The 16,037-nt window shown below is 32.3% G+C and overlaps 1 protein-coding gene across 2 annotated transcripts in view; it reads left to right on the forward strand.

Annotated features, from left to right (window-relative positions):
• Positions 1 to 16,037, forward strand: part of LOC118733113 (vascular endothelial growth factor C-like) — a 66,214-nt gene that overhangs the window by 45,522 nt on the left and 4,655 nt on the right. For both annotated transcript variants that reach the window (XM_036462339.1, XM_036462340.1), the window contains exon 2: positions 12,139 to 12,653. In XM_036462339.1, the coding sequence (XP_036318232.1) occupies positions 12,414 to 12,653 (240 nt within the window). In that variant the 5' untranslated portion in view covers positions 12,139 to 12,413. The remainder of the gene's footprint in view (positions 1 to 12,138; positions 12,654 to 16,037) is intronic.

The raw sequence follows: 16,037 nt of genomic DNA on the forward strand, positions 1-16,037 counted from the left end.
CACTGACAGTTAAATGCGTTTCATCTGTTGGCTTTTCTGTGGTAAGTTAGCGGTTTGCCTAGATTGCGCTTGAAATAGGCTTTTTCGAAAAAAAAAAAAATGCAATGCATTCAATTGCTTGTGAAATATAAAGAAGGGAGGGGGTTACCCAACGGCTCAGATAGTAATTTGAGGCTTATTGATTTGGAATAACTTTTAAATTACATGTGGTTAAGTTTTATGCAGAAATTTAGTGTAAGTGCATTTAATGTGGAAAATTATTAGTATAAATAAATAAGCAACAATTAAAAATGTTTATTTAATTAACTTCACATATTGCTTGAGAATATCTAATATTATCTTTCTTGGTATCAGAGACGGTCACCGTTGTGATTTTTGTAACAAAAATCCTAATTCAATTGTTATTTTGTGATCTTTATTTCCTCCATCTTTTTTATTTGGTATTATGTGAGTTTTATTTTTTCGATCATCTTTAATCGTTATTTGTGATTTGAAATTTTTTGATCAGAAATAATCGATATTTTGGGTTTCTATTTTTCCTATCATTTTTAACCGTTATAATAGAAATTGCGTTTATATAACCGATTTAAATCTAAAAAATTAAATTGGAAAATAACGGTTATAATATGATCGAAAAAATAAAAACAGTTTAAGGCTATCGAAAAAATAAAAATCATAAAATAACGATTAAAATTTATCGTGAATAAATATATAAATAAAAATAATGATTTTCAAATAAAAATCCTTCATATTAACGATTATTTTCGGTCCTTGCTCGGCATACATATTAACTTTTATATTAGTTTTACCAAATATCCTTTTCTACGTCGCACAGTGTAACGCTCCACAAAAAACAGCTCTCACCTAAAACGGCATAATATGGACAATGGCGAAGATTATTGTAGATAAGAATCTAGAATTTTATTAAAATTTTATTAAAATAATAACTTCAATCCTTACATTTTAATTAAATAAAGCTTTAAGTTTAAATAAATTTAAAGTTTAAATTAATTTAAAGCTTGTAAGAAATTTGCCTAAAATCGGGTATGTGGCACGATCAATGTGACCCAGGATAGTATATCATGATTACCTTTTCTGCGCAGATTCTACAATGTTGAGTTCCCTGAGGCTAAACGCTTTTTTAATCCTATCACCGAGCCCAGGTTTACATATTATCGAATCTTTACTAAGGGCTCTAAAACCGATAATTGGTTAGGATCTTGTATCTAAACCGAAGATAATGGGGTTAAGCTTCGTTGGGGATCGGCTAAGGCTAATTATTTGAACTAGTCAGAGCCATGGTGAAAAATGAAGGTATTGGCCAACCCTCTAACTAGTTCGAAGCTGGAAAATGAACTTGTTTTACTCTGGTTGCTACGTCACTCGGGAGTACTTCGAAATGAAAAAACTGACCGTTTGGCTATAGAGGAGGACCCTGACCAGGTCTTATACGGTTCGTACTAAATTAGAGCACTCTCACCTGCGGCCATCGGAGTTATTTTGCTCAGCAATGACTGGTAGGCTTCAATGGGCTGTCGGTGGGTAAAATTCATTTTTCTCTCAATCTCGTAGGGTTTGGCTAGTTAGATGAAACTGAAGAGAACTTAAGGGACTGTTGACTGGACACTTTACGTGGCATATTTTGCAGTTGGGATGGCGAATACCACAGACGATGTTACGATGAGCTCGACAGTGACGAATATTTAGACACAAGCGGTCCGGCCCTGAAAGTATTCAACGAGAACTGCGCGTAAAAGCCTGATTATGGCAACTTATGTTAACTTAATGGAACTTAGAACTTATAAAATCAAAGTGAAACATATTTCGACGGGGCAACTTCCATTTAAGCAAATTTTTAAATGAGAGCCTGTAAGTTGCGATAAGTTGCCATAATCAACAGAGAGAGAGCAAGGTCTCCTCTACGATGGAGAAGGGCTTCGCTTCTCCTGGAATTTCGAATTGGCATCAGTTGAGGGGAAATGACTGGCATTCTTTATATTATCTTCATGTTCGAAATGGATTAAATCAACGGATCAGACGTAGGTACATATATCTTTGCTTCGTCAGCTCTCACACTTATACTTAATTTTATAGCTCGGCATATTGCCTGTATGCTTCTATATATGTAAATATGTATCAAGCACCAAACCGGCGCGAAAACCCAGACAAAATAATTCTTTAGTTCAATGCCTTGATGACCTTAACTAATTGACCAAAAACGGGGTCATAGCGCTGGTTGAACGCAAAACGCAGTTTGTGTTATTTTCCGCATTTAGAATAGAACACAAAATATGTAATTAAATAAGAACAGTGTATGTACATACATACAACTACAAAAATTATATTATAGAAGAAGAAGCAGAATACGATTATTGTTATTATAGGTCAGTGCGTTTCACTTTCAGCGAAGGCTGATAACGCCAAAGACTAAACAAATCAAGCGTAAAAACAACAAAACAAATATGACAGCAATGCAGTAGTACATAAGGCAGAATATTTTCGCAAACTGTATACATATGTATGTACATACATACATACACATAAAGCAACAAAAAATTCATTCATAAACAAAATCCTCATAAATGAAAAGAGAGCAGAGAGAAGTCAATAAAATGTAAGAGTTAGTAGGCAAACTAAATTTGTATTCATTAAAAATGCCAAAAGGAGTGGAACAACAGCTAAACAAGCACGGCCCTGCAGGAAATGTATTTAACTATAAGTTAAGCAAATAAAGGTTACTATTTTTAACCGACTTCCAAAAAAGGAGGAGGTTATCAGTTCGTCGGAATATTTTTTTTGTTTTCTTTTATGTATGTTACCGCATAACTTTGGACCACGTCAACCGATTTCGATAATTCTTTTTGCATCGGAAAGGTAGTGTCTCAGAGGTAGTCCCATACTGGTTTAGATCCGATCATTTGGTCATGAAGAAATTAACGGCACTATTAAATTTTTATATGAGAATTGAAGTCGGTTTTGTTTTTTGCTTAAAAATTACTTGTTTTTTTTCAAATTTTTATACTTTTCTAACCGACTTCAAAAAAAGAAGGTTATAAATTTTTTGGCATATTTTTTTTTTATATATGTTACCGCATAACTTTGGATTTCGATAATTCTCTTTTGGAGCGAAAGGTAGTAACTTAAGAGTGGTACCATACTAATCTTAAATTTTTATATGAGAATTGAAGTCGGTTCTGTTTTTTGCTTAAAAATTACTTGTTATTTATTTAATTTATTAAGCATTACATATTTGTTTACATATTCTGCTGCAGATGGTCCCATATTTGAATTCCGTCAGACATAACTTCAAAATGATATGAAAGATCGATATTCATTTTATTTGTCCTGTTCTCAAAAAAGTATTTGTAAAGTGCAGAAAAAAGTGTATTCAAAATAAAATTTGTATGAGGATATTTAAATAGAAACTTGTTTAAAGAAACCAACACCCGTTTTCGTCTGCATGACTCCTGCATTACTTTTCAACTAGTTGGAAATTAGGTTTTTGTAGTTAACTAAAAATTATATATTCTATCGAAATCCCGCTAAAAGGCGGACTACAAGTTGCTTATTTTTTATCAATTGATAATTTTTTTTCTTCAGGGAAAGAGCAGGCAGCACACATATGTATGTATGTACGTACATACATACATGCAAATGACAGAAAATGTGATAAGAGAGTGAAAAAAGCGGGAATATACATATATACATACATCAATATACAAAAACAAAACACACACAAAACCAACCAACCATAAACAACTTAAACCTGACATTACTCTGTGTGTTTCACACAAACGATCCTCTTGTTAATTTATAAATAAATTTGCCGACGCGAAAAGCGTCCAACTGGAGGAGTAAACGTTGAAGTTGGTGGCATCAAATTGATGCGCCAGCCGCAAGCGGCGGGAAATGTAAACAAGCAATGCCAATTGCCGCAATAATATTTTAATAAGAAGCTGGGGGAAAAAAAACCATAATTCAACAAGAATAGAGTAAATTTAAAACAAGAGTGAAAAAAGCATTTTAGAAAGAAGAAAGCTGTAACACAGGCAATCGCTGAGTAGGAGGAATGTAAAATAAAAAAAGGCGACAAAAGCGCCTGAAAGAAATGCAGGCGAAGAACACTTGCAGCGTCCATGGAAGACCACAGGGCTCCCTGGCGGGAAAATTTCTGCATTTACTGATAATAGTACATTTAAAAAAATAGCGCTATTTTTGCACGCTACTAAGATATGTAGATTATTTGAAATATTCGCAGTACATGTGTATGTACGTGTAATTGTGTTGTTGGCGTGAACGACAGGCGGACGGGTGGGCGGTCCGGCAGCTGGTTTTAATGGCGCACTGTTGGAAATGTAATATAAATAGTATGCTTATTTATTTGGCGTAAATATATGTATGTATGTATATACATCTATTAGTACTCGCACAGTGTATAATTACTTGTAAACCTTTTATTAGTTTAATGATAAGTCTGTATATATGTACATATATACATGTGTTGTTTTGTAAGCTTTGACTGGCAGTAAAATTTTGGCTAAGAAAGTTGCAAGTATTTTGTCAGACCATTGAACGACAGTAGGCAAGATACTCGAAATTTGAAAGACTTTTTTCTTATTATGGCACGAAAGTAGATGCGCTGGGTCGATATATGTACATATTTCGAAAGCACATATATTACTTACATACATGAGAAGTATAACTCCATACCCCCTTCCGAGCCTGATGCATCAATTGTGCAGGCTGGTTTGAATTGCCCGTATTGATGGTCAAATGTGGTTCATATTTAGAAAGCTCGTTTCAAAAATATTTTTTTTTTCACTATTAACTTAATTTTATTTTAATTTCTATATTTTGTTGTTTTAGAAAAAAAAAATATTTCATTTAATTTTAAGAAAATTTATTTTTTCCTATAATTTTTTAGTTGAATATTCAATTTAATGTAAGTACCTATATTTAATATAATTTAATAAAAGCAGAATATTTTTTTTATTTGTGGCCCAGTGTGGTTCATAATTAAAAAGCTTGTTTCAAAAATATTTTTTTTACAAAGAATTTATTTGAACTTAATTTTCTTCTAATTTCTAGATTTATTCGTTTTAGAGAAACATATTTTTATTTCATTTAGTTTTTTGAAAATTTATTTTTTTAATTTTATTATTATTTTTTAATTTAATATTTACCTTAATATAAATATATGTACATAATTTAATATCATTTAACAAAAGCATCATATTTATTAATTTTCATTTATTTTTTAGGAATTTCGATTTTTTATTTTTTTTTAATTGACTTGTCTTCTGGTTTTTCAATTTTATTAATTAAAAATAAAAATTGAAATTTGTTTGGCTTAATTTAATTTTAGGGAGCTTATTAAATTTTTTCTTACATTAATTCAATTTTTTTTTTTTTTTAACTTAATTTACTTTTAATTTTTAGATTTAGCTATATTAAAGAAAAAATATATAATTTCATTTAATTTTTTGAAAGTTATTTTGTCTATTTTTTCATCTTTTAAAAAGTAAAACTTATTGCTAAACGACAAACCGAATAACACTAACTCATCTTTAGCAGATCTTTTAATTAGTCTTTCGAAAGACAGAAAAGAGCTTTAACTGCAGTTGCCAGAGTTGACAATTGTCTTACTAAAGACTTTTATATTTCCAAAGAATGTGCTGAGTTCAAAAACAGTTGCCAGAATTGCCCTGTTATTTATTTACTCAAACGCAATTCGTACTCTATTACGAATCAGTCGTGCTAGACACCTAGGAGTAACTAACTATTTTATTTTACCAGCAATAAATACGTAATAGATGATACTTATAGATATGAGTTGCATTTAAAGTTAGTACTTAGTCATACAGTACATAATTTCGCGCTACTTGGCATTACAACGTTTACTTAGCGCTATGCTAAATATTCCTGACAGCCGCTTTCAGATTATCAATTGAGTTGCTTAATACCCATTGACTTCGTTTGTTGTATACACATACATATGTACATACATGAAAATAAATATCCTCGCTGGCTTGCATGTATGTACGTTGTACATACATATATAGTACATACATACATATGTATGTACATTGTAAGTGGGCACATGCATATCTAAATGCAAATAAAATAAACGCATATTTAATTCCTGATGGTTTTTTGCATACATACATAGTATGTGTATGGATTGCATGTGAATACATACATATGTGCATTAGACTGAATCACTCCCCATACAAAAAAAACAAATCGGTACTATTATTGGAATTATAAAATCTATTATATTCTAAGACGTCCACCAACGTATTTCGGAAAAATATTAAGATTTAAGTGAGCTGGGCCAATTAGAAAATACCTCCAAAAATGGATTTTTTATGAATTAAAATAATTTCTTAAAGATTTCTTTTGAAAAAAATCCCCTCAAATGACAAAACGGTTTAAGCTTAAAAAATTTGCATAAAAATATTTAAAAAAAAAATTTAAAAAAAATTGACCGAAATCTTAATGATGAGATTTTTGATGCTGTTTTTTAACTTTTTTCAAAGTTTGGTATAAGAAAAACTAGAAGAACTGAACCTAAACTCTTCCGATTTAGACTTAAGAGGTGTCATTAGAAAAGTATTTTCTCACCCTTTTTATTTCTTTGCTAATAAACTCATTCAAAGGATGAAAGAGAAAGGTAGGCTGAACGAACGTCCTTCAAAGTTGAATTAAGATGTGCTGGTGTTTGAAAAAAAAAATGGGACACGAATGACTCTTTTTTGGACAGAAATAAAAACAGTGAGAAAATATCTTTCTACCGAGATACCATAAGTCTAAATCAGAAAAGTTTTGGCCCACTTATTCACTTCGTAAATCAGTCTTTGAAAAAAGTAAAAAAACAGCATCAAAAATCTCATTCTTACGATTCGGTTGAAAATTTTTTTAAATATTTGTATGCAGATTTTTTAAGCTTAATCTGTGTTGTCATCTGAGGGGATTTTTTCAAGAAACATCTTTAAGAAACTATTTTTATTCATAAAAAACTCCATTTTTGGAGGTATTTTCAAATCGGTTCAGCTCACTTAAATCTTAATATTTTTCCGAAATATTTTGGTGGACGTCTTAAAATATAATTGATTTTATAATCCGGGCGGAAAAACCGCAACTTTTTTTGGTGATGCAGTCTAATGTACATACATGTCAACGTTTATTCTCTTCTTCGATTAAAGTCAGTAAAACGTCAATAAGCAAAAATAAATACCTTTATGTGATTACAAAGTTAAAGCACTCGGACGAGGTCGTTCAATGAATTCAAAGTAATGCAGTAGTTAGACTACATACATACATACGTATATATGTACATATGTATATTGTGGTGTAAACAGAATTTTTCCGAGTGTCTTAGGTAATCACAGGCGGCAGGTTTTACGCAAGTGGATCGGCGCATACTTGAAAATATATGTCACATATGTATTTTCAGAAGAAAAAAGTCCCCGCAAAAACGTCAACTTCAGACATAGGGGAGCTAAACGCTCTCTTTGGCTACCGGTGTGGCCATTTTAGTTCTTTTCCGGCTAGTCTTAGCTTTCTTTTCTTTGGACTTAGCCGAAAGAATTCCCATTTAACCATACAATTTTTTTTAGCTTTTTCTTAAATCTATTTTTCTTGTCTTAGCTTTTTATTTTATTTTTTTTTTTTACAAAAAAAATTACTTCTAAATATGAATAATGTTAAGATGTCAAATGAGAATTAAGTATGAGATACCACACTGGCTTAAAAAACTACACTGCTAAAAACGAAAAACATGTTATTCAAAAGTGTGTTCCCCATAGTCAACATACATATGAATACTTTAAAACTTTTGAAGCTTCGACTTTATTCGACAACTGCTCTCTTCAGCTTTCATCATTCACGTCCACTCTAGAAATATGATAACGAGAGACAGTATTTGGAAAGACAGTATTTGAAAGGAGAGACAGTATTTGAAAGGACCTGTGAAAATATGCTTTGCACAGGGAGCTGTCTCTATTTACTTAAAATCTGGGATCACTTGCAGGCAAATTTAGCTACTATTAAGGAAGCAGTCAATTGCATTCTCAATGCTATGTTTGTCGTCGGCAAGGAAGGTAAACATCAACTCTGGTAGCCAAGCGACAATCAAGGCTCCGGTCTCGCTTATTTCATTCAAAGCTAGCAGGGAAATGTTTTACATCTCTTAGAGTTGACTCTGCTTTTATATAAGTAATAACGACGAAGATGGGAAAGCAAAACAAGTCTCCCAAAGTAGACGGAATACCGCCTGATCTTAACAAAGCCGTTGGTAAAGGGTCAGAAAGGTCCATCTGAACCGCTGCAGAGAAAGCAGCTAGTAGTCCAAAGTAGTGATATGGGGCATTGTAATAATTGAAATAGTACTTACAGTTGCTTATGAACCAAACGAGAACATTATGACTCAATTAGGAGCGGTCAAACTAAAAAAAGACATATGAAGCTCTGAACCTCGACAGATCTGCAAATGTTTCAAATATATTACTATCGAACTAGCTTGCTGGCAGAAAAAAAAATCCTCCCTAATGCACACCTTTTTTCATATCTATCCTGGTGTATTCATAAATACTTACATTGCAATATTTTTTTTTATGTTTGGCTTTGATAAAGATTTACTACATACAAACATAGTTATTAACAAGAAATGAATTTCGACAGCCGTTGTTGACACCCTTGCATTGAAACCGCTAAGCAGATAAGAAAAGAGAACTGGTAACAATGTCAAGTTGAGTAGCATTGAAATAATTTAGTTTTCTTTTTTTTTTTTAATGATAAGACAAGCAATAAACTGCCATTGGATTAGTCATACCAATGTGCATTTGATATCGAAAAATAAAATATGAATGAAACTGATTGTTCTACTAACTTGGCTAAAACTAATAAAGGTAGGCAAACAAAAGATTATGAATAATGCTATAAAATATTATGCAATCAATTCTTTGCTAAAGATGATAAATTTGTTCGCTATATTTTCGAGAATCAAAGGTTGTTGTAAAGAACTGCTTTTATATATTGTTTGTCTGACTTACTCTCGTGATGGAAGGTTTCAGGGTAGTTATGGTACAGCATGATTTTACTTTTCTATTGCTATTTAATTATCTGCAATTTATTCAGCAGGTCAGTAATTGATTGAGAAAAAAAATAAAAATATTTTTATGTGCTAACATTGAAGTCTAAAGAAAGGAAAATTGTATAAAATAATCCAAACTGAAAATGGGCTTGTTTCAACACTTCTATTTCCTGATTCTATATAGACAGGTAGAAATAGAGAGGGTAAAAATTAGAAATCATCACAAATGAGACACCCTATATGTGTTGTCAATCTACAACTGTTTTGTCGAATACTGCTGTGGCAGGCCTACGCTGTTCCTTTGAATTTTTCTTTCCATAGCACTATAATTAAAGTTACTATAGATTCCTGAGGAAAGAAACAAAACAAATTTTTCACTTTGCTCTTATGAGGATAGTTATTGCTATAGTGGGGATTTGGCTTTTTGGGGAATAGGATACACAAACATTGTGTTGATAGACGAGTAGCTAAAGGGCGGGCATAAAATAAATGAAAGCAATGAGCGAAGCTGAAATGCTGATCGAAACGGGGCTAAATTTATCACTACTTCTTTGATTATCTAACTATCAGAAAATGGAAATGCATGGCAATGACATCACGGACGAAATCATTGTGGGACACATTAACACCATGCAGTTACAGGGGCGACTGTAATAGGTCCAATGGAAGCCTTTAATGTCATCTGCCATGCATTTTTCACCGCTTGATATATTTTTATTAAGGAGTATGCTTAACGGAATGTGCTCAGGTTGAGGCAACTCCGTCTGTGTTTCCGGTATTCTTTCAACAATCCAGCCATTTAGATTAGTGGCTCCATCAAGCAGAGGGTGGAAGGATACTAATTTTACTGAACGTTTTGAAACATTTATTCTTACGGTCTGTTCAAATGTGGATTGTGACGTAGAAGTGGATAGTTTTTTTGGACTGACCCTTAAATTAAAAAAATCTATTCGACCGCCTGATTCAGCCAGTGCTAAAGCCTTTGCTATCAGAGAGGCGTTTAAAATATTTTTAGCCTCGGAACGAACGAGTACATAAGGTGATATTTTCTCTGACAATCAGATGACGAGAAAGGCTCTTGACTCAGTTGAGTGCTTATCCAATTGGCTCAGATATTTTGAGGTTGAAGAGTCCAAAACTAAATTTTTGGCATTTTGATGATTAATTTAATGAGCCGAAAAGAATTTGATAACCAACTAAAAATAAATCTTAAACATTGACCATTTTAATTTAAGAAAATGCACATGTGGTTCTTACTGGCCTCATATTTATCCACCTCTGCACTATACATATATTCCGATTCCTCCAAGGCTGGATTTGCAATATACTAGTGGGGTATGTGCTATAAGTACTTATGGGGCAGTGAATGGAATCGAACGAAGGTAGCCCCAAACCCACGCTAGAATATCGCTTGTGTCACTTTCCGATTTTCAGCGCTGCTTTCTTCTCCTAACTGAAATGAATTGTAAATCAAAGGACCAAAAATTGCACTTTAGTTAAGTTTTAAGCATAGGACTTCATTTTCTTGGCACCACACGGATGAACCAAGCTAACCTATACTATGAATCACGCTTAGACTTCACCAATTTTCTTCATTTGTAAATACATCGCACAATTTGGCATATGATTTTTTTTTTATAAAGGAAAGAGCTGAATCAGGTGAAATCTCATTCGAAATTTTTACAAAAGGTATATGGAAGCCGATCTAATCAAGCTTAGCTTAGCACAGAGACTCGAATTTTACCTTTAGGTTTACAATTTTCTTTTTTTTACATTTTTAAATAATTTTAAAATTCTTTATGTGTTGTTATGGATTTAACTTAAGCACATCAGTTGAAGAATTAAAATTTACGTTGCCGATGGTCCTTTGGCGCCAACGGCTAGGTAAAAAATTAACATTTGCTTGCTGCAGTAGTGGTTACACCAACTACCAAACTACCATGTACATATATACATATATTTGCATAAGAATTATTCGCTCGTTTGTATCTTACAAGCTTAAGCTTCTCATCGACCGACGAGAGCCAGGTTATATGTAGTAACACATAACACATTAAAGGTTACTCACGGCCAAGGTGTTGCTAATAAGCACTACTGAGCTACAGCGCGTGCATACAAATAAAATATGTACATATGTAAGCATATAAACAAAAATACCTGGCGGCAGGTGAAAACTACTGTAGATAGATTTACATGTGTATGAAGGTATATTAGGATGCCTCGCCAAGAAAGTTGTGATTTTCTCTCTGGAATTACACAGTGTTTTATATAAAATATTTCGAATAAATAGTAGGATTTACGAGAGCTCGACTGATTTGAAAGTATCGCCACAAATCTCATTATTTTGATTACGCTGATACAATTTTTAAACATTTTTATGCTGACCTTTTAAGCTTAAACTAGTCTAGCATCCGGGGGTTTTTTTGGGGAAAATATTTTGCTACATAATTTTATTGGCATATATATAAAAATTTCGAAATTCGGATGTATTTTGAAATCGGTACAGCTCACGTAAATCTTAGTATTAGTGCTTTTCCGAAATACTTTGCCGTAGCCTTAGAACAAATACATTTTATAATTCCGATGTAAAGACAGTACCACTTTTTTTTAAGGAGTGTGGTGCACCCTAATGTACATATAAAAGAGGCGAAACAGTGAATATACCAAAAAATCTGACAGTCATATCACAATTTTCAAACAAAGCTAGACACTGTGTGTGCTAAATAAGCAAAGTGAGTGATTGTGTACAAAACACCTGTGCGCATGCGCAGCAATACGTATGTAGATACAATGCGCGAACATTTTAACGCGAGACAAGAATTAAAGGTGCCAGAAAATGCTGGAACAAATAAAATAACAAAAAAAAACTACCAACACAAAGTGAGAATAGACACTTACATACATACGTATGCGAACAATTTAGACACAAAATAGAAGAAAACAAAAGTTAAAAGCAAACATAAATGCAACCTAAAAACAAAAGTGTGCCTTTGCTTATAGTCTCTCTAATTTTTTTTCTAAACTAAACACTCTCATCCATACAGGTGCATTAGCCAAACTAACCCTTGCTGCTGTAAAAACAAAATCAACCAAATAAATAAATATTTATGTCAACGTTAATTCTTATGTTTGACTGTGTTTACCTGCCTGCTGTCGTCTCAAAATAATTACATATCACAAATATTTAGTGCCTACATACATACATATCTGTGATAGAAGTAAACACAAACACAACAGCAAAGTTGTTAGAAAGTAAAAACAAAAGCCATAAAAAAAATTAAATAAATTAACACATTAGCATATCAACTTGAAAATTACGATGGAAAAAACGAAAATGCACATAAAATATTTATGTGCATCGTCACAGTCGCTGCAGTGGCTGCTGCTGATCGCCGTCACCTTTTCCACACTTCACAACAGCATTGAATGCGTCGAAATTCCAACACGTTTCCTATACAACAAACACAGTGCAGATGCGCCGGCGGCTAACACAGCGCAGAATGTCAATGCGAACGCGCTGGCGCGGGTGCGGAGAGACGTTGAAAGTGCAAATGAAGTGGTAAGTGAAATGAGGAAAAAATTTGTTAAGTTTACTAATTGAAATTACTCAATGTAAAATGGTTAATATTCGTATTGAGTTTAAAAAACAGTAATGGGGAAATCCACGGTACCTTTGACTACATGTTTTAATACTCGGTTGTCTACACATGAAAAAAGAATTAAAAGCATGTAGGCGTATATGTTAAAAAAAAAATTATAAAAGAGTTACAATATACTGCTTTTTCTTTTGAAAATTGGGAGGCTCAACCGTCATTTTTGGTATATAGTTTGTTCGCCATTTTTAGGTAGAATTAATGGTTGAATTTGAATTTTTTTTTCGAAATTTTTGCTCCAAACAAATTACTCCGCCCTAATGTGCATACATCCTTTATGCAATAAAAATTCAATTTATCTGCACAAAATCACTGTGCCATTCAATTATTCATAATGATCAGTGTTCAAAACAGCGATACTCGATTTTGTGTAATCGGCAGTTTTCGCAGATTTTTGATAATTTTTTGAGGCATCTGCATATTGAAATTTTAGTTGAACCAAACGGTTCCCAATAAAGCAATTAAACAATCTTTAGTCGAATGTACCTTGGAATTGAAGCACCTCCTTAGCAAAGGTTCAATGATTTTTTAAAAGCTTGAATTTACTAGTATTAGGGTGGTACCTTAGCGGGATACGAACTGAGATCTGATAGGTAAGTCCTAGAACTGGGTACTCGAGATCAATCAGCTTTAGAATATAAAAAATAAACATTGATGTATCATATTTACTTTAAGACTGTAAATGCCGAAGGTATGACGAAAAAAAAATTAAAAAATTGTCTTGCAAAGATATTTTGGTTTCGAAGGTGGAACTTTTTGGATTTTTTTTTTGTACATACACTGCCGAAAAAAAGTATTGGCACAGCTAATGTTGCACAATATATGCACCAATTTCTATTATACAATCCAAAAAATATAATTTCTAAACTTTGTGCAAAACTCGCGAAAACTAAAGAAATTTTCATGCAAATTTTCGACTATTTAATCAGATTTTTTTGAATTTTCTGGGGTACGAATTTTTGTAACCCTTTAAATTCTAGTATAAAAAATGCAGGTTCGGAGTAAGTCAAAAATCGCATTGATTTTTGAGATTTTTTTTTTTTTTTGTTAAAGGTGTTTTGCTTTTTTTCCATATAAAGTATTTTCGAAATTTTTCTTTGTATGAAAGAGACTGCGAGAAAAAAATTTGTCAAAAAATCAACGGTATTTCGTAGCTACTTAAAACTTTTACTTTTTTTATTTGTAGCCCAATCTGCATACTAAAGAAAATTCTAAAAAATCTGATTAAAAAGTTGAAAACTTGCTGAATTTTCGCGAGTTCGCACAAAGTTTAGAAATTATATTTTTATGTTTTTTGTTGTATAATGAACCACATTTTTATAAAAAATTGGCGGAAAAATATTACAATAAAAATTGTTGCATATATTGTAAAAAAGCAGCTGTGCCAATACTTTTTGCCGACAGTGTACATATGTATGCCTAAGATCTATAAAAAATATTTAATGCTCTAAAAACTGTTTTTTTAGTTCTTTATCCACAAGGAGCTTACTGCCACCTTTCTGAAGAAAATTTTAATGTTTCATATACATTTCTGCATACCCAAAAGCAATTGGAGATTGAAGTATGTATTCCCAATTTCAATAAACTCAAGCACTAATTGGAAAACCTAATTAACTTTGAGAGGCCAGCTAACAATTCTTTAAACCCTTTTCGACTCGTTTTTATCTCAACTACCTGACTTTTCCTGAATGTCATGGGCATTAGGTGGCGCCACAGCAGATAAGACATTCTAAAGGTCTTATATGTACATACATAAATATGTACTTATGTACATGCTTGCATACTTATATCCCTGCAACGTTTAACTCTCTTAATTCACAAATTTAAGCCATATACAAATATAAATATAATTTACAATCCGCCTCACTGGGCAAGTCTTTGCTTTGTGTTTAAAGGGATTAGTTCGTAAATCCTATCTTCATTTGACTAATTAATTAAATTTCTTATTTATATTTGCCCATTCGAATACAGAAAGCTCTATTTAATTACGCATTTCAATACGTTTATCTGTTTGTATATTAATTTTGCGACTATTTTTAATATTTTCATAATGGAATTGCGACAAAATTTTAATTAGCCGATAAAACGCCGTAATTTCGCATTTCTTACGTCAATTAAAAAGTTAATAAAGAAAGACACACCACACATAAACAGCACATAAAATAAACAATGAAATCCGTAAGCAGTAAAAGGTAGAAATTGCTACTAATTGGCGCTTTGAATTTTCAGCACGTTTATGTTGACTTTAGAAAAGCAGTAACTTCCGTTCATGATTCATGAACAACTGGATAGAGAATGAAAAACATGCTCGAAAATACAAGTGGCTGGATTTAAGAGCAAAAATATATGTACATATGTACTTTGTTTGAATAGATTTTAAAACAGCTAATTCGAATGGTATTCATACATATTAAATTTTCGAATGACATAAAGAGGCTTGAAATTTAATTTTATCAAAAATTTAATAAAGCACAATGAAATGTGTTTTCTTTCCCAAAAAGAACTTTTGGTAGCTTTTTAACTACTTTCACCCATAAATAATAATTTGAAAAAAAAAACTAAAATAACTTAATAAATATTTTTTTTTTACTAAAATTGCAAATAAATTGGATAGTATTAGTCCTTTGGTATCAGAGGATTAAATTTGCGATCGAAGTGCGCTAAGGAAACAATATTTTGAATACATTGAACTTTTTATGGACTTAGGTATTGACCAAAATTTTTCATCTTTCGCACAGATAAGGCGTAGTGAACCATATTTTTGCTATTAGTAGTGAAAATTCTAAAAAGCGGATTTTGGGTCCACCCTAATATTCATGTACCAAGATTTACAAAAAATTGTTTTCAAATTTCGATGCCAAAAAATGTTTGAAAGAAAATGATCCTCTGTCAGGAAAACTTGGCAAACTGACTTATTGTTTCCCCTAAAAAAATATTTGGTGTTCACAACTTTTTTTGACCGAGCAAACCCTCTAATTTGTGGTGTGCTACTTTTTGTTATTACACAAAAGGACTATTCTGTTCTATGCCAACACCGAATTACCTGCCGGGTGGGCGATCGCTATAAGGAAACACTTTCTTAAGTCGCTCGGATTATGGATCGAACTTTGGTCCTACCGGGTGGGTGGTAGTGCGCACTGCTGCGGCGGTCAAAGAAAAAAACTGATAATAAGTCAGTGCATGGAAATTAAAATTGCATTTCGTTGCTAACAAATCGTAACAAAAGAAATTTTATTTTGATAAAAAAAAAACGTGTGTAATGTTCAACTGCAGGCGAAGGTGTTAACCAG

This window comes from Rhagoletis pomonella, unplaced genomic scaffold (assembly GCF_013731165.1).
Source record: "Rhagoletis pomonella isolate Grant_MI unplaced genomic scaffold, Rhpom_1.0 Rhpom_scaffold_00002, whole genome shotgun sequence".
Classification (NCBI taxonomy): domain Eukaryota; kingdom Metazoa; phylum Arthropoda; class Insecta; order Diptera; family Tephritidae; genus Rhagoletis; species Rhagoletis pomonella.